This window comes from Mus caroli, unplaced genomic scaffold (genome assembly GCF_978045245.1).
Source record: "Mus caroli unplaced genomic scaffold, Mus_caroli_1 scaffold_12, whole genome shotgun sequence".
Lineage (NCBI taxonomy): Eukaryota > Metazoa > Chordata > Mammalia > Rodentia > Muridae > Mus > Mus caroli.
Genome location: NW_028227267.1, coordinates 44822041 through 44850039, shown reverse-complemented (window position 1 = coordinate 44850039; position 27999 = coordinate 44822041). Strand labels below are relative to the sequence as shown.

Below are 27999 nucleotides of genomic sequence, written 5' to 3'. Positions count from 1 at the left end.
GGGGGCGGGCCGGCGGCGAGCGTGGGCTGGGATTGGCTGGGGCGCGTGGGCTGGGGCGGGAGGAGACGGTTATGGGCTCGTGCCTGGGCCGGATCCCGGCTCTCTGAGGGGCGCGGAGACCTGCGGGAGGGACACGGCCGCAGCATGGCGGCCGGCAGCGCACTGCCCTGCCCTCCGCCTTCCTGTCGCAGCCGCTTGGATCCTGTGGTCCGCGAGTGCTTGCTGTGACCCCGCAGCGCGTCACCCCCCTGCCCGCCCGCCCTCCTTCCCTTGTCGCCTCTGCCAGCCCGGAGGGCGGCCGGGCGCACCGCGCCCACCCACCGGGGCCCTGGGACCATGGAGGACGTGAAACTGGAGTTCCCCTCGCTCCCGCAGTGCAAAGACGACGCCGAGGTGAGTGCCCGCCGGCCCGCCCTGCCGCGAGCAGCCCCCGGGTCTCCGGCCAAGCAGCGCCTCTGGCCCAACTGTCCCAGACTCTTCCCTTTCCCCTTGCGGGTGAAGGGGCGTCAGTGAGGTCCTCCTCCCGCGGGACCCTAGCGCAGGAGCCAACCCGAGAGTACTCTTGACCACTCGCCTCGGCGTTGAGGCTTTTCGTGAACACAGACTCATCTTTACCAGAGCAACACGCTGTGGAGTTGTTTTTAATCTGAGCTTGAGGTTAGGTTCATATGCGGGACACATAGCCAGCCCCACGTGTGGAATAGATCGGAGGCGTGAACTCTGGAATTACACCCTCTAATAGTACTCAAGTCAAAAACCAACCACCACCAACAACAAAAACCCCACAAAAAACGATGACTACCAGGGATGGGGGGAGTAAAAAAGCTAAGCTTCTTTGAATTTGAAATTTTTTAGTAACAAATCTTGCCTGTACGGTCGAGAGCAAAATTCCCCCAGTTTATGATTTAAGGGTTCTTTTCACCCCACCTTGATTTTTTTCTTTACCTAACATCTGTTGCAAATATTTTATGGTACCAGAAACTGTTAAGTTAGAGTTTGCCAGAGGCTAAAATTAGTGACAAGGATTCTTACCTGTGACACTTAATAGGATCAAAAAAGGATTCTAGAGTTTTGTTTGTGTGTTTGATATAAGTCCTGGCTGTCCTGGAACGCACTAGACGAGGCTGGCCTGAAACTCAAAGAGATCCACCTGCTTCTGTACCCCAAATGCTGGGATTGAAGGTGTACACCCCTTAATCTCTCAGTGTTTTAAAGGTATTTGGGACTACTCTTGGCTGGCACACTTGTAATCCCTCTACTTGGGAGGTGGAAGGAGAAAGGGAGGTCACTGGAGCCTTTGGTTATATAGCAAATTTGAGACCAGTCTGAGTTACATATGAGATGGAGACTTTATACCAAATGCTCAATTCTTTTGAATATCTTCATTTGATGATCACTTTTTTGTGTTTGTTTTGTTGTGATGGTGGGTTTTTGAGAAAGGGTTTCTTTGTAGCCCTGGCTGTCCTGGAACTTTGTGTAGAGCAGACTGGCCTTAAAACCCTGAGTACTGATGTTAAAGGTGTGTGCCACCAAACCTAACTACTTTTTTTAAATGAATTTTAATTTTAAGACAAGGTCTTGGGTACCCAGGAATGTCCTTCAACCCCTGTTCTCCCAAGTGACTTACTGTCCTTTGGAGGATTCTCTTTCTTATTTGTAGTAGTGATGGTTGAGACATACATAATATACATACATACACAAAAGTGAAACACTAATACATGTAAAGTAATAAAAATCTCTAAATAAAATTCTGGGGTCAGATAAAATTCTTTAAATAGAATTTAAAATAGAAGTATAAATAAAGTAAACACAATGTTAATACTTTTTTTTTTAACAGAACACTTTAAAATGTTTTCTTTAATAAGAATCTGTTTATAAAATTGGTCTTTATATCCGGGCATGATGGTACATGCTTTTAATTCTAGCACTTGGGAGGCAGGGGCAAATAGATCTCAGAGTTGCAGGCAAGCCAGATCTACAGAGCAAGTTCCAGGACAGCCAGGGCTACACAAAGAAACATTTTCTCAAAAATTAATTAATTAATTAAAAATAAAATTGTGTTTTTATAAAAAGTTATTAGGGGGACAGGGGCAGGATCTATCTAAGCCGGCTTCGAACTCACAGGGATCCACCTGTCTCTGTCTCCTGAATATTGAAATTAAAGGTGTGCTACTATGCCCAGCTTGAAAGAAGGTTTTAAGATTATAAAATCTTATTTGTGTACATAATGGATGTCCCTGTGTATGCACACAGTCATTTATCACTATGGCTATTCTGAGCAGGGTCTCTGCCTGAACCCAGGGCTCATGGTTTCTTGGCAAAGCTGGAAGCCAGAAATCGCAAGCCGCCCTCCTGGGTCTGCCTAAGTCAGGGGTGGTGTTATGCATTTGAGCTTTCCTGGCCTGTAGCACGAGCACTGGAATGGGAGCTCTGGTCTGCCTAAGTCAGAGGTGGTATTATGCTTTTGAGCTTTCCTGGCCTGTAGCACGAGCACTGGAGTGGGAGCTCTGGTCTGCCTAAGTCAGAGGTGGTGTTATGCATTTGAGCTTTCCTGGCCTGTAGCACGAGCACTGGAGTGGGAGCTCTGGCCTGTAGCACGAGCACTGGAGTGGGAGCTCTGGTCTGCCTAAGTCAGAGGTGGTGTTATGCATTTGAGCTTTCCTGGCCTGTAGCACGAGCACTGGAGTGGGAGCTCTGGCCTGTAGCACGAGCACTGGAGTGGGAGCTCTGGGCTTGGTGCCTGAGCTACCTTTCCAGACGTGCTTTCGTACAGGATTGCCTCTTATTCTTGTACTTTTTTCTTTTTTACAAAGTGGTTTTTTTTTTTCTGAGCTTGTAGCACTGAGTTTATAGAACAGGTATTATGCTGCCAATTTTATGTCAGCCTAACACAAGCTATAGTCAGCTGAGAAAACTATGAGGGGTAAGCCAGTAAGAAACACTCCTCTATGGCCTCTGTGTCAGCTCTTGCTTCCAGGTTCTCATCTGGTTTGAATTCCTGCCGTGGCTTCCCTCAATAGACAATGACTACGGATTTGTAAACCAGATTAAACTCTTTCCTGCTCCCAAGTTGCTTATGCTCTGGTGTTTCATTACAGCAATAAAAACTCTTAAGACAGTTTTACCTTTTTAATTTTTTCTGTCATGGATTAGTCTTTATTTTTGTTATATGGTCTGTCATTTTGGCTAAATGCTCTTTGTTTTCATTTGTTTGTTCAGGACAAGATTTCTCTGTGTAGCCCTGGCTATCCTGGAACTCACATTTTAGACTAGGCTAGTCTTGAACTCAGAGATCTCTCTGCCTCTGCTTCCAAATGCTGGGATTAAAGTCAATGTGCCACCATGCCAGGCTAAGATAGAAGAATATTTTATCAGTTTAAAACGGTATCCCATTGAGCCTGGAGAGATGTTTCAGTGGTGGTTGCTCTTCTAGTGTACCTGGTTGACTTCTGGCACCAATATGGCATCCTACCAGCATCTGTAGCTCCAGTTCCAGAGGATCTGACACCCTCTTTTGACTCTGAAGAAACCAGGCACACAAGTGGTACACAGGCATAATGCAGACAAAACACCCAGACACAAAGCAAAAGAAAATTAAATTTAATAAAAGAAACTAAAAGAAAGGTATCCAATGTCTATAGGCATTCCACCCAACATAACACCAGGCAAATTGTAATCTGGTTTCTGTCACCAGGGATATCTGCTATAGGTAGGTAGGTAGGTAGGTAGGTAGGTGTGTGTGTGTGTGTGTGTGTGTGTGTGTGTGTGTGTGTTTGACAAAATAGCCCTGGTTGGCCTGGAATTCACTGTGTAGACCAGGCTGCCATAGAACTTGGCAATCCTCTTGATTTTATCATCTAAATAAATACATAAACATGCCACCATACCAGGTTATTTATTTGCAGCATTGGGCTCAAAGGGTAGCTAGCATTCAGGATTCCGGTCTCTGTCACTTGGGTTTCAAGGATCAATTTCAGATAGTCAGACTTGAGCCATCTGACCAGCCTGTGATATTTTTCATGCTATTTGTTTTTATTTGTTTATTTTTGTTTTCCTTTTCAAGGAGTGGACTTACCCTATGAGACGAGAGATGCAGGTAAGGCAACTTTCAGTTTATTCAAACGACCTCAATTATTTAATAACTTAGACTTCACAAAGGAGACTGCTGGTTCATAATCTGTCGGTTTGTCATGTTTACACAGTTATGAGTATTATGCAGTGTGTATAGACATTAGAATATCATGTGATAAATATGTACCATTTGTGTCAAAAAATGTAATATGTAAAATGAATCCTCAGTATTAGTTGGATTAGATTTAAGATGATAGAAATATGTAGATGTGCTTAGTGAGACACTCTTTGTGTTCCTTTTAAAGCAGTTTGCTTTCCTGGCTAGTTTGGATAAATTTAAGAGACATTTACCATAAAATAATTGAGGGATTTAGGTAGTTATTCTTTTTTTTTTTTTTTTTTTTTGTCTGCTTCCAAGTTGACATCCATAACTTACTGATCTAGTACTCAGTGAGTTGAATACTTACTATTTGGAATGAATTATCCTCTTTTGAATTTTTTTTTTTTTTTCTGAAACAGGGTTTCTCTGTGTAGCCCCTGATATCCTGGAACTCACTCTGTAGACCAGGCTGGCCTCGAACTCAGAAATCCGCCTGGCTCTGCCTCCCAAGTACTGGGATTAAAGGCGTGCGCCACCACGCCCGGCCTCGTTTGTATTTTTATCCTTTGCAGTCAACTTTGCTAATCCTCAAGATAAGCAGTGCCCCTCACTCTTAATCACATATCTTGCAAAGATCTGCTCCTTTTCTTAATGAAAACTGGCTCTTCTTTGGGAAGCCCACACCCATGCTCTCAGGTGTCTTGCTTTCCCTTCTAAGTGTTTTTCTCTTAACCCTCATGCTTTATCAAACCCCAACTCTGCTTCATTAAAAAGGAGAGAGAAAAGAAGAAAGTTCGCTTTTAGACCTTTAACTATATGTGAGTACATTGAGAACTAACTTGATGTTATGGGGAATGCAGACATAAGTACAATGTAATTCATACTTGTAAGATGCTATTAGGGCCATTCCTCTATAATCTCTGCACTCAAGAGACGGGGGCAGGAGAACTGCCTGGAGTTTAGGGCCAGCCTTAGCTATACGTTAGGAGGATGCTATTTTAAAATGAAAAGAAGTTAGTGAACACAGTGCTATATCTACAGGGATTGAGTACAGTTAGCTTAGCTTTTATTTACTGTGATGACAATTGTATCCTGTTTCATCTTGTGCTGCTTTTGTTTCTGAAGAAAGGACAGGCTGGCCTGGAACTTACTATGTACCCAGACTGACACAGACTCAGTTCCTCCTCCTCGGCCTCCTGGGAGCCAGGGTTATAGCTATGTTCCACTGTACCTGGCTCTTGCACTGCTTTTTGTCTTGACCAAATAAAAGTTAGTGTAAATGTAATTCTAACAGGATGATTTTTTTTTAATGCCTGTTTTATTTTTATTCTATAGCTGCTAATAGAAGTTAAAAAGGGTTTATTAATGTGGATGTCAATATTATATCCTGTCCTACTTATAAAAAAATGTAGAATCTCAAATATCTGGCTTTTTAGAATAAAACTTAAATTGGGAACATCTCACTTGAATTTATAAAGGCACACCTATGTTTCTCACACCAGTTTGCTAAATGTGGCTGGGAAATGCTCCCTGATCAAAGTTTTAACCAGAATATTGCAAAGGCTGTTAGCCCCTGCACACAGAGACAAATTGAGCTATATGATATATTATATCTGCAATAGGCTTAAACTTTACATATGTATTTTCCCCCCTAGGAAGTTTTGCCTGGATTGTTCTTAGGCCCATACTCTTCTGCTATGAAAAGCAAGGTATGAACTTTAGGTTAGGTTCTCCAAGAGGCTTTAGTAAACCAACTGTTTATCGGGTAAGTTTTTAATAGTAAGAGTTGTATACTAGGGAACATTTATATACAACTGTGTTCATAATACTTGTACCTTTTAAATTTACTGGACCATTAATAGTTTGGAAGTGTTTCACCACAAATTACAAGTGAGTTTTTATAATTTATTTTTCTCATGAAATCTTGTGTTTGATAGATTTACAAGTCCTGTAACTTTTAGTAATCTATTTACTCTCTTAAAATGTTATGTCTGTGCCTGCCAGGCATCTTCTGACTAGTAACAGATACATGCAAAGTATCAGAGGAGGAAATAGAACAGGGTGTTAACTAAAGTTATCAAAGTTAAGACTGCATGTTTTATAGTGGTTTTTCTTTTACATTGGAAATAGACTTGTTCAGTTGCACAGTTAAGACGGGGGTGTTTATTTTAGTATTTTGTGGTGGTCTTGCCACTTTCTAAGGAATTCTCAGCAGTTTTATGAATTATGGGGATGATATTAATTCTTTTTTAGTGATATATAGTGTGAAACATTGTATTGCAAATATCTTCCCCACGGGCTTGCTAATTCAGAATTTAGTATACTTTTGTATGATAGTTTCATGACAATAATTTTCAGAGCCATCCTGAAATTGAAAGGTTCTTGATAGTTGAGGTGACCAACAAGGAAGCTGGAAAGGGTAGATGATGTAAAAGTGAATAAACAAGTAGAACTTTGACTTCCTAGAAATGGCATCAGCAAAGCTGTTGCCCAGATTATAATGATGACCACATGCAGGTCCTTACAATCGTTTGTGCCCATATTAGCATATATATAATTATACCTAGTAATGGGTTTTACTATGACATTGTTTTTTCATGTGTATAAACCATTTTGATATTCAAACACCTATCTGCTTCCTCTCTTGTTCTCTATCGACTCCTGTTAAGCCCTTTTCCAACTTATGTCTTTTTTGTGTGCATATTTATATTTCCAATCTGAGTGACCATAATATATCCCACATTTCTACTTATACCACCCCCCAAAAAAGTATCTTTTAACCATAAAAATTAATACTGGGGATAAAGAAACCAAAAAGGATGAATATCTTTCTAAAGACTCATTTACTAAAGGCATATCATACTATGTCCAAATACCATTTAAATAAAAGAGATGAGTTCAGGTTGCTTGTAAGCCAGTGATCTATTTCTCTTTATAACTTTTGTCTATTTGTGTTTGGAAGGTAAAGTCATAGTTCACTTTTTATAAATGTTTCTATTGAAAGGTACAAATACATTCTGCTATTGCATTCAAATTTCATTCTGATAAGCTTTGCTTTACTTAGTTAAATGTGCCTTGAAAGCTTTTAAATGAGTTTTTGGTTTGGTTTGGTTTGGTTTAGTTTGCTTTCTTTCTTTGTTGTTACTGTTTGAGACAGGGTTTCACTATGTAACTCAAGCTAACTTGGAACTTGCTATGTAGACCAAGATAACCTCAAACTCAGATCCACCACCACTTCTGCCTCCCAGGTACTGAGATTAAAGGCTTGTGCCACTATGCCCACTTACACCAGATTTCTTCATGCCCTCTTGTAGTTTTTCATATTAGTAAAATAAAGTAGATGCAGAAGCCTCATCTTAATTATTAAGTGTGAATTAAAGAATAAATGTTATTTTTGGAGTTTGCATACATGTGAACATAGAACGTTGGCTCATTATTAATCCTGTCAAACACTTCTGAGTCATTCAACAAACACTCCTGCTTATTATATACCAGGATATACTTAGAAAATATAGATAACTCCTACTAACATTAAGAAAACCATACTGTCTAGTCAGTTTGGACACCTCTGAGAAAACACCAAGGTGTGGGTGACTTATCTCACACAGTGAGTTCCTGGGAGCCTGACTTTGTCTCTCAAATGGTATATCCCTGCCTTATGGGGGATAGAGTAAGCAGGCCCTTTTTGTTGTTGTTGTCATATAAAGGTCGTGTTCCCATATGGGATTCCCATCTCATGACTTTGTTTAGACTAAGTCTTTACAGTTATTGTGACTGCTTAGGTAAGGGTAGTGTTTCCCATTCTCCCAGGACAAAGCTGAGCCACAGAGCTCAGTTGTTGGCAGACCTGGGATTTCTAGCTTAGGAGCTCATGATTCTAAACTCCCTGGTTTTAGCCACAATTGTTAATAGAACTGGTCTCTTGAAATGTTATCTTTTAAGTTCTCATCAAACTCAAGAAATAAACATAAATAATGTCCATGTTAAAGTTCAGAGAACGTTTTGTGTGTTAAGTTTGAGTCATTGAATTGTCTTGTGTATCATGTCAGGTCAATTACCATAAAATTAACTTTAATCTTCTGTACTTAAGAATTGTCTATTTTCATACATATTGTAATGTGATATTTTGTATTTTAAACTATTATCTCTCCCCACTTTTTATAGCTACCTATACTTCAGAAACATGGCATAACTCATATAATTTGCATACGGCAAAATATTGAAGCAAACTTTATTAAACCAAACTTTCAACAATTATTTAGGTAAGAATTATTGCTGTGCTTTATGGAAAAAAAATGTTAAGGACAAAACATGTACTGCTGTTTTATTATTACTGATCTTCAAAGTGTTTTAAGATTAAACCCAGAACCTCAAGCATGATTGGGAAGAATTTTCCCGGTCCTGTAATGACTTGGTTTCAAGTTTGTTACATAATATAACTTTCAGCTACTTCATAAATATCAGCTATATGGTATACATTTTAATAGAATTTATTTAAAAATTTTAAATCTCTCTTTCTTTCTTTCTTTCTTTCTTTCTTTCTTTCTTTCTTTCTTTCTTTCTTTCTTTCTTCCTTCCTTCCTTCCTTCCTTCCTTCCTTCCTTTCTTTCTTTCTTTCTTTCTTTCTTTCTTTCTTTTATTTATTTATTTATTTATTTATTTATTTGAGACAGGGTTTCTCTGTGTAGCCCTGGCTGTCCTGGAACTCACTCTGTAGACCAGGCTGGCCTTGAACTCAGAAATCCTGCTTCTGCCTCCCAGGTGCTAAGATCAAAAGCATGTGCCACCACTGTCCAGCAAATGTTTAAATCTTGTTTATAATTCTAGAATGTGTTCCTGTACTCCTTATCTCCCAGATACTCAGCCCCTTCCTCAAAGGCACCTACTATTTTTTATTCATTGTGTTCGCTCAAACGCCTATTCCTGTGTATAAAGTTGTTCTGAGTTAATATTTTTTGAGTCAGCCAACGCCTCCCTCAAACCTCACCCCCTACCCCCATAACATACAAAGGTCAGGAAACTGAGTTGAGATTTGGTCTGTTGTTGTTTGCAGCATCATAGGCTACGTTAGTTCGGCCACGGGCTTCAGGGGAGTCCCCTGAAGTCTATACCTCCCATCTTACCATTGGAGTATTGGGATTATAGATCTGAGCTTCCAGACCTTGCTTTTCTTTTCAAGATACTATTTTTTAATTATGTGTATGTTTGTCTTTCTGTGTATATGAGCACATGAGTGCACATGCCCCTGGAACTGGACTTAAAGGGGACGGTTATAGATGTGATTATAGATACAGACATGGATGTAGGAACCAAATTGAAATCCTCTTCAAAGGCAGTTGTTAGTCTAACTACTGAATCATCATTCTAGCACCCCCCCACACACACACACACACACCTAACCTAGCTTTCCCTCCTCCCCCATTAGTTACAGTTCAGGGCAGGCCCTAGGCCCAGGAACAGTTGTTCAAAACAAAAATAAACTTGATAAACTTGGTTGGTGTATTTTGTCTTGTGGGGTTTTGTTTACTTGTTTTGATTCGTGTGTGTGTGTGTGTGTGTGTGTGTGTGTGTGTGTGCCTGTCTGTCTGAGGCAGGGTCTTATTACATTGCCAAGGCTAGTCTTAAATGAATGATTGTCCCTCAACAGAGGAATGGACACAGAAAATGTGGTACATTTACATAATAGAGTATACTCAGCTATTAAAAACAATGAATTCATGAAATTCTTAGACAAATGGATGGATCTGGAGGATATCATCCTGAGTGAGGTAACCCAATCACAAAAGAACACATATGATATGCACTCACTGATAAATGGATATTAGCCCAGAAGCTCAGACTACCCAAGATACAATTTGTAAAACATATGAAATTCAAGAAGAAGGAAGACCAAAGTGTGGACACTTCGATCCTTCTTAGAAGGGGGAAAATACCCATGGAAGGAGTTACAGAGACAAAGTGTGGAGCAGAGACTTAAGGAATGACCTTCCAGAAACTGCCCCACCTGGGAATCTATCCCATAAACAACCACCAAACCCAGACACTATTGCAGATGCCAACAAGAGCTCTCTTACAGGAGCCTGATAAAGCTGCCTCTTGAGAGGCTATGCCAGTGCCTGACTAATACAGAAGTGGATGCTCACAGTCATCCATTAGATAGAGCACAGGGTCCCCAATGAAGGAGCTAGAGAAAGTACCCACGGGGCTGAAGGGGTTTGCAGCCCCCTAGGAGGAACAACAATATGACTAACCTGTAACCCCAGAGCTCCCTGGGAATAAACCACCAATCAAAGAAAACACACAGAGGGACTCATGGTTCTAGCTGCATATGTAGCAGAGGATGGCCTTGTCAGTCATCAATGGGAGGAGAGGCCCTTGGTCCTGTGAAGGTTTTATGCCCCCAGTATAGGGGATTGCCTGGGCCAGTAAGTGGAAGTGGGTGGATTGGAGAGCAGGGTGAGGGGGGAGAGGATAGGGGACTTTCAAAGGGGATAGATAACATTTGGAATATAAGTAAAGAAAATATAAAATGTAGAAAAAAATGAGCTTTAAAAAGAACATATCTTTTTTAACTTAGGATACATAATCAAGTATTTTTAATCTTAGTGTTTTGCTTTACTGGTTGTGTATGTATAACATATACATAAAGCACTAAAATGTGAGCATGTTTTAGAATATTATGTAACTACACAGGAGTTAAGTAAATGTGTATGTTGATGTTAGTGATTACAAGAACAAAGCAGGGTACACATAGATGTATAGTCCCACTATTTAAAATATATATGCTTTGTGTTTATAAGTGTTTTGTCTGCATACATATCTGTGTACCATGTAAGTGCCTTTGGAAATCAGAAGAGGACATGAGACCCCCTGGAACAGTTGTGAATTGCCTTGTTGGTGCCAGAAACCAAACCCAGGTTCCCTGCAAAAGCAGCCAAGTGCTTTTTAACCACTGAGTTATCTGTTCAGACCCAAAAGGTTAATTTTGTCTGTCTGTCTATCTTTCTTTCTATCTATCAGTTTTTTGAGACAGGGTTTCTCTTCGTCGTCCTGGCTGTACAGGAACTCACTCTGTAGACCAGGCTTACCTTGAATTCAAAGATCTGCAAGCCTCAGTAGTGCTTCTCAGGCACTACTGTGTGTCACACCCAGCTCCAGCCCCAAGTTTATGTATTATATGCACATTGAAGCTTACATAGTTGCTTCTGAGAAGGGAAAGTCATGATCCAGGATGGTAGGGGAAAAAGAATCTTCCTCAAGACAAAGTTTGGATCGTTCTGTGTCACTCTGGCTGTCTTGTAACTCTTGTCTGTAGACCAGGCTATCCTTGAACTCAGAAATTGACCTGTCTCTGCTTCAGAGTGCTGGATTTAAAGGTATGAATCATCATGCCCAGTTAAAGTTTTAATTTTTTTTTTAAATTTTAACTGTGAAGAACATTTTGTGTCTTAACTTTTTAGCCATGAAGGAAATGTCTGCTTACTGCAGTTTTAGAGTTGGAGGTGTTAATGGCAAGATTAAAGGTGCTACATGGACTTTGACTTGGGTTTGGACTAATAGAAGGTGTTGGCTGTAGAGCTGGGTGTGGTCTCTGTAAAGGCTTCTGCCCTATTAGTCGCTGGGTCTGCAGCTTGGGGGCTGCTGGAACTGCCTGCCTTCTCTTTCCAAGAGACAATTATATTAAGTTTAGTAGAGCCTGGGAAGTACTGATTTATAATACTAATTTTATAATTTAGCTAATGTTTTTTCCTAAATAAATGATATTGGATATGTTAAAGTTAGAAGTTTTTAGCAAAAATAAAAAACAAAAACAAAAAAACCTAAAATATACTATGCAAAAAAGTATAGCATAGTGATAGCAGCATATTTTCTTTCTGCCATGAGACTCCACAGTAAAAATCTTTTAGCTATTTTTTGCTTTACTAAATATCAATTCAAAACACTGAATGGTTGACTCAATGTTTCACCAGACATTTTAAAAAAGATATATTTTTTAAATTACGTAGATATGTGCATGTGAGTATGGGTGCCCTTGAGGGCCGGAGGTATCCACTCTGTGTGGAGTTGAAGTTCCTGGCTGTTGGGAGCCACCTGTAAAGGGAGCAATATTTGTTCTTTACCACCAAGTCATCTCTCCTCCCCTTGTTTTGCTTTTTTGAAACTGGAATCTCAGTAGCTCAGGCTGGCCTGGAACTCAGGCCTGGAACCCCCTGCCTTGACCTCCCAACTGTGGAGCTACAGACTGAGCCACCGCAGCATTTTGTTAGCTCCCTCTCCCACATGCAAATGTGAAGGTTCGTCAGGGAGCACTGGACTTGGAGAGTCTTCCCACCACTCACGGAGGTGAGGAACTGATAGAGACGGGAGGCAGGGGTGACGGGTAGCTGGACTTTGTAAATTCACTCTAAAGTGCTCTTTACTGCGTATGGTTTTTGTTTTAATTAGATAAACATTTTTTTTTTTTTTTTTTTTTTTTTTTTTTTTTTTTTTGGTTTTTCGAGACAGGGTTTCTCTGTGTAGCCCTGGCTGTCCTGGCACTCACTTTGTAGACCAGGCTGGCCTCGAACTCAGAAATCCGCCTGCCTCTGCCTCCCGAGTGCTGGGACTAAAGGCGTGCGCCACCACGCCCGGCTTAGATAAACATTTTATACTGAAATATCAGATGTGTGTTGTAAGGCTTTAAATGTCCTCAGACAACATAAGTTTATGACACAGTCCCTAGAGATATGGTGGGGGAAGGAGGGGAGTAGGAGAAAACCCGAGTCCTGCAAGAGTTCCAGTGCTCTGGGCTGGTGGGCGTGGAATACTGCCACACGCTTTCCACAGGCCCCGGGTGGCTGTCTGGCTGTGTGAAGCCACTGACCCCAGCTCGGCAGGTGGTGGACGAGGGTCAGTCCTAGGCACCAGGTTCCCAGCCTCTGGCATCCCATGCTGGATACCAAGGAGTGGCTTGATCAGCTCCAGGGCGGAAGGGAGGAGAGGGCAGGGGGAGAGAGGGCACATGATGGCTAGAGTCCTTGGTCCAGTCCGTAGCTGGAGCAAAGGAAGGCCAGGCACCACAGGCCTTGATGAGCAGACAGTGTATGGTTTTAGAGCTTTATTGTAGAAAGGCAGGGAGAAAGAAGTTAGAGAGAGAGACAGGCCGTGGCCACGTGGAGGCAGGGAGGAAGGGCTAGAGAGTTAGAAAGGTGAGAGCTTAAAGAGAGGGAGGATGGGCCAAGCAGCTCCTTTTATAGTGGGCTGGACTATGAGGTAACTGTGGAGAGGAGCATAGTCAGGTAACTGAGTGGGTGGAGTCTATCTAGAATGCCAGAAGCTTGGGACATTGTGTGACTGGCAGTCACAGAATTATGGAGTTGGGGGCTGTGTGGTGTCAGGCACCTGGCTCTGGGAACGTGGCTCTCTTTTCCGTTCCTTTTAGAGGTTTGGATTTTTTTTTTTTTTTTCGAGACATGGTTTCTCTGTGTAGCCCTGGCTGTCCTGGAACTCACTTTGTAGACCAGGCTGGCCTCGAACTCAGAAATCCACCTGCCTCTGCCTCCTGAGTGCTGGGATTAAAGGCGTCCGGAGCAAGCCTCATTCAACCAAAATAGGCTGCCTATCACAGTTCCACATCACCTTTCCTTTTTTTTTTTTTTAAGGAGAGGGGTCACTGAGTGACTGTGTCATTCGTGGTGAAAATTTAGGGTAGGGTGGAAGTATTAGAAGAAAACCTAGAGGAGGAGCACAACTAAGCCAGAGTAGGATTATGGGTAAGGATTGGGAAGGCAAGAGATTATACAATCAATCGTTTCATGGGTAGGACAATTTGAGTGTAATAACATCAGTTTTGAACAGCAATTAATTAATCTAGATAGACTTGATTGTTTGTTTTACTATCATGGAGCTTCCCCTAAGTTCTGCAGGCGTTTGGCTTTGGCAAGAGAGTTCATCTGTAGCTGGAGGATCTCAAGTCTGTCTTCTGAGGGGTTCAGTGCATGATTTGGGAGTCTTCAGTTGGATAAGGTTTGTTGTCTGTAGGTCTCAGAAGATGGCGCTGTCTCAGCTGGATCTGTGGCAGCAGGTATCATGTGGACATAGACCTGTAGAGTAATTATAGCAGAGGAGCAGAACCCCAGCAGAGTATGTCTGCATAGGGTGGATAGCAAACATTATGCCTGCAAATTGTTTGTTTGGGAGCACATCATGGTCCCTTGTTAGGGTCCTAGAAAAGTGAGGGTGTTTAAGGAATTTAGTCCTGGAAGGCATCCTTTAAGTCTGCTTTGGATGGCTGAGGAAGAAAATATGTTAATTGTGTATCTGGGGTAGACAGTAACAGATTGTCAAAGGAAACTGTTAATTAAGGGTTGGATGTTGGTAATCAGCCCAGTTGATTTGACCTGTGGAAGTAGATTAGATGTCTTTTGAACCTTAAAGGAAATCTTAAACACGTTGAAAGATTTTTTTGGACATACATCATGAATACTAGAGCGAAAATAAGCATTTAAATAAAGAAGCAAGAAAATTTTGGGTTGAAAAGCAAGATTTAGGTGTTCCTGCAGGGGGAGCAAAGCCTCAGGCGGGCTTAGCTGGATGGGGGAAGGGGCATGCCATGAGGTTGCCATGTGTGCTAGCAGACAGGTCACCTTGTTTTCCCCCTTTGTTTTTTCTTGGAAAGCAGGAGGAGATGAAAATTGAAAAAAAGATAAGCATAGAGGGTTGTTTGAAAGGCTTTTTAACCAAGGCGGCTGTAGCCTGTTGGCCAGTGTGAGAGCACGAATCTTGTCCTCTGGCCTGCAGAGACCTCAGGGAACCTCATGCCAGCTGGCAGAGGAAACAGACCTCAGAGCAAACACTGCAGTCTGAGGAGGCAGAGTTTAGAGCAGACACTGCCAGAGTTCCGGTGATTCTGGGCAGGCGGACACGGGAGGACTGCCGCATGCTTTATACGTGGCCCCAGGTGGCTGTCTGGCTGTGTGAAGCCACTGACCCCAGCTCGGCGGGTGGTGGACAAGGGACAGTCCTAGGCACCAGGTTCCCAGCCTCTGGCATCCCGTGCTGGATACCATGGAGGGCTGAGAACAAATGGGGCCCCCAGGCAGATTGGTCAGCTCCGGGGCTAAAGGGAGGAGGGGGCATGGGAAGAGGGTGCTTGATGGTTCACACGCAGGCTAGAGTCCTTGGTAGTCCTTGGTCCGGTCTGTGGCTGGAGCATAGGAAGGCCTAGTTAGGGGCAAGCCATTGTTCAAGCAGCACAGGCCTTGATGAGCAGAGGCAGTCTATGGTTTTAGAGCTTTGTTGTAGAAAGGCAGGGAGAAAGAGAGAAGATAGAGAGACCAGCCATGACCAAGTGGAGGGGGTAGGGGGGGAGGAGAGAGGGAGAGAGAGAAAGAGGGCTTAAAGAGAGGGAGGAGGATGGGCCAAGCAGCCCCTCTTATAGTGGGCTGGGCTATCTTTTTTTTTTTGTTTGTTTGTTTGTTTTTTTGTTTTTTTTCGAGACAGGGTTTCTCTGTGTAGCCCTGGCTGTCCTGGAACTCACTTTGTAGACCAGGCTGGCCTCGAACTCAGAAATCCGCCTGCCTCTGCCTCCCGAGTGCTGGGATTAAAGGCGTGCGCCACCACGCCCGGCTGGGCTGGGCTATCTTGATGTTACCAGGTAACTGTGGGGAGAAGCATACCTAGCTATACTCAGATAACTGAGGGGGTGGAGACTAGCCAGAATGCCAGAAACTTAGGACATTGTCTATGTGACTGGTAGTCACAGATTTATGGAGTTGGGGGGCTCTGTGGTTTCAGGTACCTAATTCTGGGAATATGGCTCGCTTTTCCATCCCTTGTAGAGTTCTCTACTAGGTCTCTGGAGCAAGCCCCATTCAACCAAAATAGGCTGCCCATACTTTGAAAATTATTTTGCACTTTTCATGATTATCAAAAATTATCAGGGGCAGTAGAAATAACTCAGTGGTTATAAGAGTACTGGCTGCTCCTGCAGAGCACCTGGGTTTGGTTCCCAGCATGCACATAGTAGCTCACAACAATTGTAGCTCCAGTCGGAAGGGATCCGGTGCCCTCACTGGCTTTCCTAGGAAGCAGGCACACACATGATGGTGTACATACATGCAGGCCAAACCTGCATTCTCATAATAAAGCCTTTTTTTTTTTTGGTTTTTCGAGACAGGGTTTCTCTGTGTAGCCCTGGCTGTCCTGGAACTCACTTTGTAGACCAGGCTGGCCTTGAACTCAGAAATCCACCTGCCTCTGCCTCCCAAGTACTGGGATTAAAGGCGTGCGCCACCACTGCCCGGCATAAAACCTTTTTACAAAAATAACTATGACACCTTAGTAGTAGCACACAATCCCAGCACAGGGGAGGCAAAGTTCTAGACAGCTAGAGCTACATAGAAAAAAAAAGAAAAAGAAAAAATGAATTTTTTTTAAAGGGTTGTGAAGTATGAGAGGAGGAAGTAGAGTCTCTGTCCTGGAGGAATATGGGGAAACAAATGGAAAATGAATATAATCAAAATATACTGTACGCATCTATTGAAATTCTCAAAATAACAAATATTATGTTAAAATAGATACAAATTTTTTCATAGTAAAAGTATACAGGGAAATGCAGCTCATAGAATGAAGAGTAGCTTAAAAACTCAAACTGTTAGCTGGGTGGTGGTGGTGCATGCTTTTAATCCTAGTAGTTTGGAGGCAGAGGCAGAGGCAGGTGGATCTCTAGAGTTTGAGGTTAGCCTGGTCTACAAATCAAGTTCCAAAGCAGTTAGAGCTACACAGAAAACTATCATGAAAAAAACAAACAAAGTCAAAATTTTAATACACAGATATCACATGATAGATGAGTTGCTTACATGAAAGATAAAGGCAATGGAAATGTAATTAAGAATGATAGCTTATTATAAACAAAGAGATGAGATGTTATTTGTATTTTAAAACTTCAAGTTTTTGTCTGGAGATTTATCTAAGAGTATAATCACCATAAACTTTGTTTTCAGATATTTAGTTTTGGATATTGCTGATAATCCAGTTGAAAACATAATACGTTTTTTCCCTATGGTAAGTATCAGTATTTTTATATCACTTAAAATTTATAATTTGGACCTAAAATTTAGATTGTAGAACTATTTATGCTGCTTTATAACTGAAAAAAAAATGTAGGGTTTACTTTATAATGAAAGTGAAATATTGCCGGGCAGTGGTGGCGCACGCCTTTAATCCCAGTACTTAGGAGGCAGAGACAGGTGGATTTCTGAGTTCGAGGCCATCCTGGTCTACAGAGTGAGTTCCAGGACAGCCAAGGGCTACACAGAGAAACCCTGTCTCGAAAAACAAAACAAAAAAGAAAGAAAGAGAGAGAGAGAGAGAGAGAGAGAGAGAGAGGGAGGGAGGGAGGGAGGGAGGGAGGGAGAAAGAAAGAAAGTCTTTTTAAAAAAAACAAACCTTTAAAAGTTGTATCGCTGAAGGTTTGTTGTTGTTGTTAATACTTATGTATGTTGCCTGAATGTATGCATGTGTATCACATGGGTACAAGAGCCCATAGAAATCAATAGTATTGGATCCTCTAGAACTAGAGGTAGGGATGGTTATGAGCCATCATATGGGTTCTAGGAACCTCCCCTGGCCTTCTGCACAGGCAGTGGACAAGTGCTTTCCACCACTGAGCCATCTCACCAGTCTGTTCATCAAGTTTTTGTTTTTAATTGTATTACATGTTTTGTGTTTGTGCTCATGCATGTACACACACTTGTGTGTGCCATGGTGTCACTATGAAGATGAGAGGACAGCTGAGCCATCTTGCCAGCCCTAGAATTGTATTTTTTAAAGATTAGATGTTTCTCTGTAACTTTCAGCCTCCTTTTGTTTTATTGTATAATATGTTCATCTTACTCTACATGCTATTTGTAACACGTTCTCTCTTACCTCAGACTAAAGAGTTTATTGATGGAAGCTTACAAAATGGAGGTAAGTAATTTTTTTTCTGTTATTATTTATTTTTGTGTATATGAGCATTTTATCTACATGTATGGATGTGCACTACATGTGTGCCTGGGGCCTGTAGAGGCCAGAAATGTTCATCTGATCCTGTATAACTAGAGTACAGATAGTTGTGAGCTGCCCTGTGGGTCTGAGAATCAAACCTGGTCCTCTGCAAGAGCCACAAGTGTTCTGAACCACTAAGCCATCTCTCCAGGCAATAGTGTTTGTTTGATTTTTAGGAGTTTTTGTTACAATTACCTTTTAGTTGATTTTTTTTCTACATTTTTTTCTAAATGTAGGATAGAGAAATTCTATTTTTATATGATATATGATATTCAAATGTATATTTTCCCAGCTACTTAATTTCATCTTATGCTTTTTAAAATTTTTCCACTGAACTACTTTCATTTTCCCCTAAAATCTGTTGTATTCTCTACATAATTAAAATAAAGCCTTGAAAATTAATAACTAAGTGGCAAGTACATGAAATAAATTACCTAAGGAAGATTCACCTTAGCCTGATATGTGGCTTTAGTATATTTTACATTCACATTCGAAATCTTATTTTTTTTAGATGATTAACTATTTTTCAAACTTTTTCAGGAAAAGTTCTTGTCCATGGGAATGCAGGTATCTCTAGAAGGTATGAAGATAGATAAGCTTTGTTTCTTGTGTTTAGTTATGAGTTGTATATTCTAACTGTTTCTCTGTCTTCAGTGCTGCCTTTGTCATTGCATACATCATGGAGACGTTTGGGATGAAATACAGGTAAGCTCACACACTCAAACCTAGCAACAGTTAAACAGCTCACTTAAACAGACTTCATAAAATAGTTGGGAATTTAAAGTTTAATATAGATAGATATTTTATAAATAGTCATAGTTGGTTAGGCAAAACTGGAAAACGACTTGCCATTAGGGATTGATTAGTTTCAGCTTAAAGCTCTATAGATACAAATGTTGGTGTTTATTTTACTTCAAGTTGACATCTACTGGGTATAGTAGAATACGCCTGTAATCAAAATACTCAGCAGAGTAAAGTAGGAGTACTGCAACTTCAAGGTGCAGATCACGACCCTGTCTAAGAAAAGAAATAAGTAAATAGGAATTGTGTATATCACTCTCTTACATATAAATCAGGGTGATCTTTCACACTAAAAATCTATCAGTACATAGATTTTTAAAGAGAGGAAGACCTAAGACCTTCATAATAAAAATCAAACTAGTATACAGTATTACCTTTCTTAGTCTTTTTTTTTTGATCCACTTATTTTATTTTACTTCTTTTTTTATTAGATATTTTCTTCATTTACATTTCAAATGCTATCCCCAAAGTCGTTGTACCCTCCCCCCCACCCCCCACCCTGCTCCCCAACCCACCCACTCCTGCTTCCTGGCCCTGGCATTCCCTTGTACTGGGGCATATGATCTTCGCAAACCTTTCTTAGTCTTAAGAAAGCTGAGTACTAGGCCAGCCTGGTCTAAAAAGTGAGTTCTAGGACAACCAGGGCTATACAGAGAAACCCTGCCTCAAAAGAAAAAAAAAAAAAAAGAAAGCTAGAAATCCTGTCCACTCTATATCACTTCCAAACAGAAAACTTTAAAGTATTTATATCTTGTGGCTGGAGAAATGACTGAGGACCTGGCTTCAGTACCCAGCACTACCTGGAGGCTTATAACTTTGTTAACAGTATCAGGGAATTCAACAGTCTTTTCTGGCGCCCTGCAGAACACACACACACACACACACACACACACACACACACACACACACACACACACTGTAAGACCCCCTCTCGGGGACCCCCACTCTAGTCTCGGGAGTGAGAGAGCACCCAAAGAAACACGAGAATCCATTGCTGTAATCACATGAGGCAGTTTAATGACAGAGCTCCAGACCGACATGCATCCCACACAGGAGATAACGGATGTTGGCTCCGAGGCTCGGAAGCTAGGGGTTTTTATGGGGTAAGGGGCTTAGGGGTGTGGAATTCAGCATAGCAACACACTATTGGCTTATTCAAACATTAACAGAAAGATTACATGTCAGCAAAAGGGCATCAGGACTTTGTTCCTGTGGGCTGGGGGCTTAACTTTGTTCACATAGCAACCAGTTGCTGTATGACTTTACCTGGCATCAAGGGACAGTAGACAGAGGGAAGGTTCCGGCAAAGTGGTGTTGACTCAGACAAGATAGCCCTGCTTGTCCTTGCATTCTTTTTCATCTTTACAGTCAAGCTGTTCTTAGGAATGTCTTAACAACAGCCCTGTCTGTTCTGCTTTGTTCTCGGTTCCAGGCCGCAGGCTCATAGTCAACTCTTTTATGTGAATCACAAGTTACAAAATCTCATTTTCCTTCAACACACACACACAATACAAGTAAAGCTCTTATATACATAGTTGTTTTTTAAGTAGTTGCCTCTGACAGATTTAGGCAGAGTAGAAAAGCTGTCTGTTACCCAGTGATGAACCGTTTCAATCCAAGGTCACACACACTAAATGGGTCTATTGAATGACAAGACATTTCCTATGGAGATTTAGTACAAATCTACTCACCTCCACTATGGAGTCCACACTAGACCAAAGTATGGGTATCACCACAGCCCAACTTGGTGAACCAATGAATTTTATTAGAGTTACTTACAGAAATATGGGTGAAGAATTACTTAGAGGAACAGAAATGAATTGAAGGCAGTTGCATCACCAAAGCACACCCCTGCCTGAGTGACAGGTCACAAAAGCTGGGAATCTGGAACATACTCAACTGGTTGGAGAATGTTCTTTCCATGTGACTTAGTCCTTGAGTGTAAAGCTCTTTTCAGGCAGCTTATTGGTTATCTGCTTCTTTGAAGCAGCTTGGCTTCTCTGAGAGTAACTGCATTTGTTTACTATGGAGAGAAGGGCTTCTAAATCTGGTCAGTTTCAGGGACTTCCTGAGACTTTTGAGTTGTTTGTTTTAGCTTCCCTGCAGGAAGGAATGTTACAACCTTGTTGGAAAGTGCTAAACAACAGGTTCACAACACCAAAAGTGATTAATGCCAGAAGGAGACTGATATACTGAGGAGACAAGAATCCAGAGCCCAGATAGGGGTGTGGCTGGGTTCATAGGGATGAGGAGAATAGGGCAAATTAGAATACTGTGTATACATGTGTAAATTTGTAAAAAAAAAAAAAAAAAAAAAATTGATACAGTTTTTAAATATTTGAATGCAAATAGTTGAAAAATATTTTCCTCCTTATTTAGGATCTTGTCATTCATAATCTCTTAGCTCATTGTGTTTACTACTAGATATCACATGTAAGCTTTATAACACAAGGGAGTTGGAGTTCACTTTTCATTTAATGTGCACAAATGTGCATGTGACAAGTGTGCCACATGCAGAAGTGCTTTGCACGTCTCTCATCTTCACAGCAATCCACAGAAGCAGCATCACAATACCTGCTTTCTTTACCAGTGAAAAGAAATGGAGCAAGGTCCCTGTTAGAGGTGGTGAGCCTAGGAACTGTGAATTTAGTTGGCCTAACCTCTCTCCACCATGACACATCACCTCTCTATTGTGTTATGACTATTGTTTACTACTTTGGCAGATTATTATTTAGGTGGTTTTTTCCTACTGTGTTGGGTATTGAACCCAGGACCTGGCATTAGCTAAGCAGTTGTATCTTTGATTTATTTGAGACAAGAGTTTCTCTGTATAGCCCCTGCTGTCCTGAAACTCACCCTGTAGACCAGGCTGGCCTTGAACTCAGATATCTACCTGACTCTGCCTCCTGAGTGCTGGGATTTAAGGCACACAGTACCATCTCCCACCTACCTTCAAATAAATTCTAAATGGAAAAAATATTTCAGATTATTTCATGAAATAGGTTCTTATATGACTTTTTCTTCCTTCATTTTCAGAGATGCGTTTGCTTATGTCCAAGAAAGGAGATTTTGTATTAATCCTAATGCTGGATTTGTCCACCAACTTCAGGTAATGAACTCCTATGTCCACTCTGTTTAAGGCAGAGTATAGAATGATTGAAATGCCTTGTCTATACAGTTTAGGTATAGAATTTACTTTCTAAATACTTGATATTATTATAATCTGACTAATCTGGTTATTATTCCAGTTTTCATCTTTATTTAAATAATTTTGTTTATTATGTAGCTCTGGCTGTCCTGGAATTCACAGAGATCTGCCTCCTCTGCCTCTGCCCCTCTGCCCCTCTGCCCCTCTGCCCCTCTGCCCCTCTGCCCCTCTGCCCCTCTGCCTTGGCCTCGGAAGCAAAGGCAGGCATATCGCTGTGCATTCAAGACTAGTAAAAACAAACAAACAAATTAAAAACAGCTTTTAGGGCTAGAGAGATGGCTCAGCAGGTAAGGACACTGACTGTTCTTTTAGAGATCCTGAGTTCAAGTTCCAGCAGCCACATGGTGGTTCACAACCATCTGAAATGGGACCCGATGCTCTCTTCTGGGGTGTCTGAAGACAGCAACAGTGTACTCATAAAATAAAATAAAAACAAATTAATCTTTTAAAAAAACAAACAACAACAACAACAACAAAAAGACTGGGGAATATAGCTAGCAGCAGACTGCTTTCTCACCCAGCTTGCTAGCATGGGTAAGGCTTTAGGTTCATTTCCTAGTAACAGGGTAAAGAAGTATTTGATGAAGTCACATTTGCCAATATGCTGTCACACACCTGCAATCTCAAAAGGAAGGAGGATCAGAGGAAAGGCCAGCCTCAGCTAAATAGCATATTGGAAGCCAGCCTCAGTTCTTTGAGATTGTGTCAGGAGGGAGGGGGCAGGGGAGAGAGGAAGAGGAGGAAGAAGGGAAAAACATTTCAAAGGCAGAACACTACAGCACTCAGGCATGCAGAGGATTTGGAAATAAGACTAGCAAAGGAGATGGCTAGTGATAGAGCTAGAAGATTCTGGTGCTCTGATTTTGGGGATGAAAGATTGAAGATTTTGCAAAAGGAAGGAGTTTTGAAGAATGTGGGGCCCTTTACAAAGTCCTTGTGAGGTGGGGAAGATAAAATTGTTCAGGGAAAACTAGGAAAAGATAATTTTGTTTTTATTGATTCTTAGAACCATTCAATAAAATTGCAGATTTAAGTTTTGGGTCCCTCTATCCTTTGGGCTATTTTAGCATACAGAATTAAACCACTATAGTTAATGCCCAATGGCAGAAGGTACATTGTGTCTGGCGGTGAGCTATTGAACTTGGTTCATTCCTTTTGTAAGAGTATTGTTCCAGCCCTTTGTCTATAAACTACGAATACAAATGTATACATTTGTATACATTTTTATTTATTTATTTTTTTGGGGGACAGGGTTTCTCTGTGTAGCCCTGGCTATTATATTCATCTTTTATCTGAGCTATTTAAAATCTTTTTTTTAGGAATATGAAGCCATCTACTTAGCAAAATTAACAATACAGATGATGTCACCACTCCAAATAGAAAGGTCCTTAGCTGTTCATTCTGGTACCACAGGTAAGGGGTTTGCTTGCTTGCTTGTGTTGTAGAAAATTGAAGAGAAAGGTAATCGTGAAGGAAGTAGAAAAGAAGCACCCATTACACATTTCACATACTGCTGAGCAAGCTGTTTAGAAACGCTGAGTAAACTAAAGAATTTCAAAGGATGAGCAGTCTAATGAGTAAATAGTACATGTACTGTTGATTGTCATTATGTTATGCATAAACTATAATGCATAGTCAATTATAATAGTCAGTTGAATCTACTGTGTTTAATTTAGCTGTTAAGTTATATAACTATTATAAGATTTAAAATAAGACCAGTCTGGATAACTTGGCTGACACTAAAAATGCCATTGCTGGATATGGCGGCAAGCCTATAATCTCAGCCCTGGGGCTGGAGAGATGGCTCAGCGGTTAAGAGCACTGACTGCTCTTCTGAGTTCAAATCCCATATGGTGGATCACAACCATCCATAACAAGATGGGACTCCCTCTTCTGGTATGTCTGAAGACAGCTACAGTGTACTTACATATAATAAATAAATCTTAAAAAAAAAAAGTCTCAGCCCTGGGTGATGGAGGCAGTAAGATCATAGCAAGACCTTGTCTCAGAACAAAATGAAAACAGTGATTAATACATAAAAAAGTGTGTTTCAAGTTCAACAGTGCAATTCGAGTTATCTCAATTTCTCTTTGCTCCTGTCTTGAGTTTTTGTTGTTTTTAAGCTTTATTCTTATGAGTGTTTGCCTGCATGTATGTACACATACATATACTACGTGCATGCCAGGTTTCTGAGAAGATAAGAAGGTGGCAGCAGATGTCTGGAACTGGACTTATAGATGGTTGTAAATACTAGGGACCAAAGCTAGGTCCTCTGAAGGAGCAGTGAGTTCTTAACTGCTGAGCCATCCTTCCTACTATGTAGTGCTGGATGGCCCAGAATTAGCCATGTAGCCCAGGCTAGCTTGGAACTTACCTACCTACTTTACTGCTTGTGGCATCCCATTGTGAAGTTCTCACTGTGCGTTCATTCAATAACCTGTAGGTAGTGTGAAGAGAACACATGAGGAAGATGATGACTTTGGAAACATGCAAGTGGCAACCGCACAGAATGGCTGACCTGTGAGAACTGTTAATTGCACAGGTTGGCTGACCTATGAGGACTGTTACATGGGTGTGAGCTTCCATCTGGAAAGGAGAGGATCCTAGTGATGATAATGTGAAATGGTAAACACTCAAATACTTTCTTTTCAATTATACATTGCTTCCAGACATGTTTCTCTGCAACACTTTAAGATGTTGGACTTATGCAGTAGATGGCACTGATAGGTGATGGGTTTACTTAAAAAAAGAAAGAAACAAAAAACCTTTATGGTTTTATTATAAACCAAGAATTTTGGACTTGCAAAGAGGTATTATTGCAATAATGCACTTTTCATACTTGAAATTTATTTGTATGATATAAAGTTATTACTTTAAACAAAATACAAGTTAGGGGGATTTGTTTATAGATTTTGGATAATTTATAACAAAAAAATTTCCTAATGTTTCCTAAAAACTCATTTTGTGTTATATATATTACATTTAAAGTAATTTTACAGTTCAATTTTATGATGAAGCCTCTTACAGATACATTAACAAAATGTAGAACTTGTCCACATTTTTTAGTATAATTCAGTAACTTGATTACCATTTTTTTAAACTTCTTGGTCCCGTATCTTTAAATCATGACTTTAGCCAACTAGCCTACTTTACAATTTAATACAGTTAATACTTCCTTTCTAGTTGCCTCCCTTATTCTAAATGAGAAAAGTTGAAATGATCAAAGAAAGAGGTCTTACTTTCTAAAACCAGATACTCAAAAAAATAAGGATAGTGTTATATTTTCCACATGACTTTTTTCTCTTTGCTGTTTAAGCCAAATGTAGACTTGGTCTTTTCAGAGTTGCCGAGCTCTTCTAACTTTTGTCCAAAATGGTTCAAAGTAGACCAAACCAATGTAGCACTGTTTCTTCAATATGAATCCCCCAAAAGAAAAGTGCCTTGCATCAACAAACAAGCAAATCCTCATGACTTCTAAATTAGTATATAAAGCAGTCAACAGCTATTAACGTTTTTCTGTAATTTCTTGTTTTAAAACCATAAATTAAATCTGATGCTTGAAGAAAGTAAAATATTTGGAATGTGACACTTCCTTCTATTTTCTGTTACTTCTCTGAGGTTCAGCTGACAGCTTTGCTTTGAAGATGTGTCCATTGGGGAAAGCAATTTGTGGGTGGCTTCAGTATATTGGAAATTACTGTTTTAACTTGTTCCTAAATTAACTCAAATTTATACCATAATTTGCATTAGCAAAATCATTTTATGGCTCTTTAGTTTTCCTTGTTTTTATCTATATGTATAAAAGTTGTTCTACAAAAAACATTTTAGTACTGTAAATGTGATGTGCAGAAGAGAGAAGTGTTTTTAACTTTTGTACATGACTTTAGGGTAGCACAAACACAGCTCCTTTATAGCTCACGTGTCTCAGTCCTCTTTCGAGGTGCTTTACTGTTGGGAATGATGCCTGCACACTTCCAGGGTACCATGAGGCACTGTGTAAGGTAACAGGTTGCACTTAAGTTCCTTGCTTTGCTCACCACCTTATGACATCAACAGTATAGAAAGGTTCTTTGTCCTTCACAGTAGGAGCCTGAATATAAACCAGAATTACTGTTACCTTGATCTCTAGCCTCTTCTGGTTTCCCATCCCATCTCCTATCTTTCAGCTCTGAAAAAAGCATTGCTTTTAATTCTGTTGTGTCACAGGCATAGTGGTCTAGTAGAGCCAAGATTACATTGGGTATTCAAAAATCTCTGTATACATACAGGCCAACAAAGATCTCTCTTGGAGTCAACCCATAATCCATGGCTCATTGAACAGAAATTGTGATTAAAGCAATCTCTATTTTAAAAAAATGGTTTTTCAAGATGAGACATGTGAAGTAACTTTTTAAAATAAGTTTTATAAAAATACATGTTCCTCTTTAAATAGGAGTCTGTCCAAAAATAGAGGTTATTGACATTCATTTGTAGCTGGTAATTTTCCATTTTTCTATCCACTGTCATTTTTTTCTTCTCACATAAAGTGCCTATCCAGCACGATATACTGGTGACAGTCTCAGACACTAGGGACTGCCACCATGTTGAGCACAGTTGATGTGGACAGATGAAGTTTGTCCTTTCATACGAAGCCTCCAAGTTTCTTTTCTTCCTGTGTATTTACTGTCAGTAGCTGTCTTAGGTTCCATTTCCAGTGATGTTTTATAAGTTAACTACGATAAATTTATCCAATCATGATTTATTCTCTAGACAACTTGAATAATGTATGAATGTCCACCCAGTTTCAATATTAAATATGAAAGCTGGGCTCATAATTAAAACTATACATTTTCTTATCAAAACATAGGGAACTTCATTACTCCCCATTTGAAAGTTTGAGACAGCTCCTGGAAACTGGAGTGGAGAAGGGAGTCTCCTCCTAATGTAACTGATTCATGCTAGTTTCTTGTCTATTAAATGTTATACCAGCTCTATAGTAAGTAGGAATGTTCAAGTGTGATGACTTTGCTACCAACTTTGAACCGCTTGTAGAACAGAATATTCATTTGAAAGGGTGTAGGTTGTACTTAATCTGAGTCTAGAAGTAATGTCAGAAAATGCTAAGCATGTCCTTTGTAATAAAACATAAGGTTCTTAATTGTTTAACTACTATGGAATTCAAATGAATTAGAAGTATTTAAGTGCAATCTTGAATTATGAAGTTGAGATGTATATATTAGGATGTCAACTTGATGTAAAGTAAATGAGCAGTTACCTGGTGGATCTTTTTAATAACCGGTTTAATTCACAATCCTAAAGCATAGCTTCACTTCAGTATTTACAGTATCTTTGTCCATTCAACAACACTCCAATGAGGAAATAGTAGGAAATAGCTGAGAATTACTCAAGGATTGTATTTATTTATTTTTATTAGGAAAATAAGTTTCTAGAGTCTTGAGTGCTGGATAATTCTTTTGTCTTTCCCATCCATGGCAGCTAAAAAAAAAAACCACTCAAAATATTCAGGTTTACATGTTCTGCTCTCTTACAGGGAGCTACCATACCTCACAGTTCAAAGTGTTTCTCAATCAGTAACATGATACTGACATGTAATTGCAATTTACTATGCAGCAAAAATGACTCAAGAACAGTAACACATGTGTCTATTTACCTCTGTATAGGCAATTGCTTACGTTATTCTACTTTTAACATTTGTACTCAGATAAAATGCTTATGTATGTATAGGAATGTCACAGTGCAAGATGCTGCTAGCCTGGGCACAAAGTATTAAAATTATTTTGTGAAGACTGGT

At 40.4% G+C, this 27999-nt stretch overlaps 1 protein-coding gene across 2 annotated transcripts; it reads left to right on the top strand.

The window, feature by feature from the left end:
* Nucleotides 1–61: 61 nt before the first annotated feature.
* On the top strand, nt 62–27994 carry Styx (serine/threonine/tyrosine interacting protein). 2 transcript variants are annotated; one of them, XM_029468871.2, is made up of 11 exons: nt 62–393; nt 4064–4096; nt 5827–5880; nt 8336–8433; nt 17155–17215; nt 18085–18121; nt 18740–18779; nt 18854–18904; nt 22037–22109; nt 23528–23621; nt 24652–27994. In XM_029468871.2, the coding sequence occupies exons 1-11, from the start codon at nt 337–339 to the stop codon at nt 24723–24725; spliced, it is 672 nt and encodes a 223-aa protein (XP_029324731.1). In that variant the 5' UTR covers nt 62–336; the 3' UTR covers nt 24726–27994. The 2 variants fall into 2 exon arrangements, with proteins under 2 accessions (XP_029324731.1, XP_085684732.1); XM_085828606.1 differs by lacking the exons at nt 62–393; nt 4064–4096 and having other exon boundaries at nt 4647–5936.
* Nucleotides 27995–27999: the final 5 nt, after the last annotated feature.

Bases quoted from the DNA above. Each gene is read 5' to 3' on its own strand.
- Styx (XM_029468871.2), top strand. From the start codon at position 337: ATGGAGGACGTGAAACTGGAGTTCCCCTCGCTCCCGCAGTGCAAAGAC. The intron at 394-4,063 runs GTGAGTGCCCGC...TTCCTTTTCAAG, and splicing joins AGTGCAAAGACGACGCCGAG to GAGTGGACTTACCCTATGAG. The intron at 18,122-18,739 runs GTAAGTAATTTT...AAACTTTTTCAG, and splicing joins TGGAAGCTTACAAAATGGAG to GAAAAGTTCTTGTCCATGGG.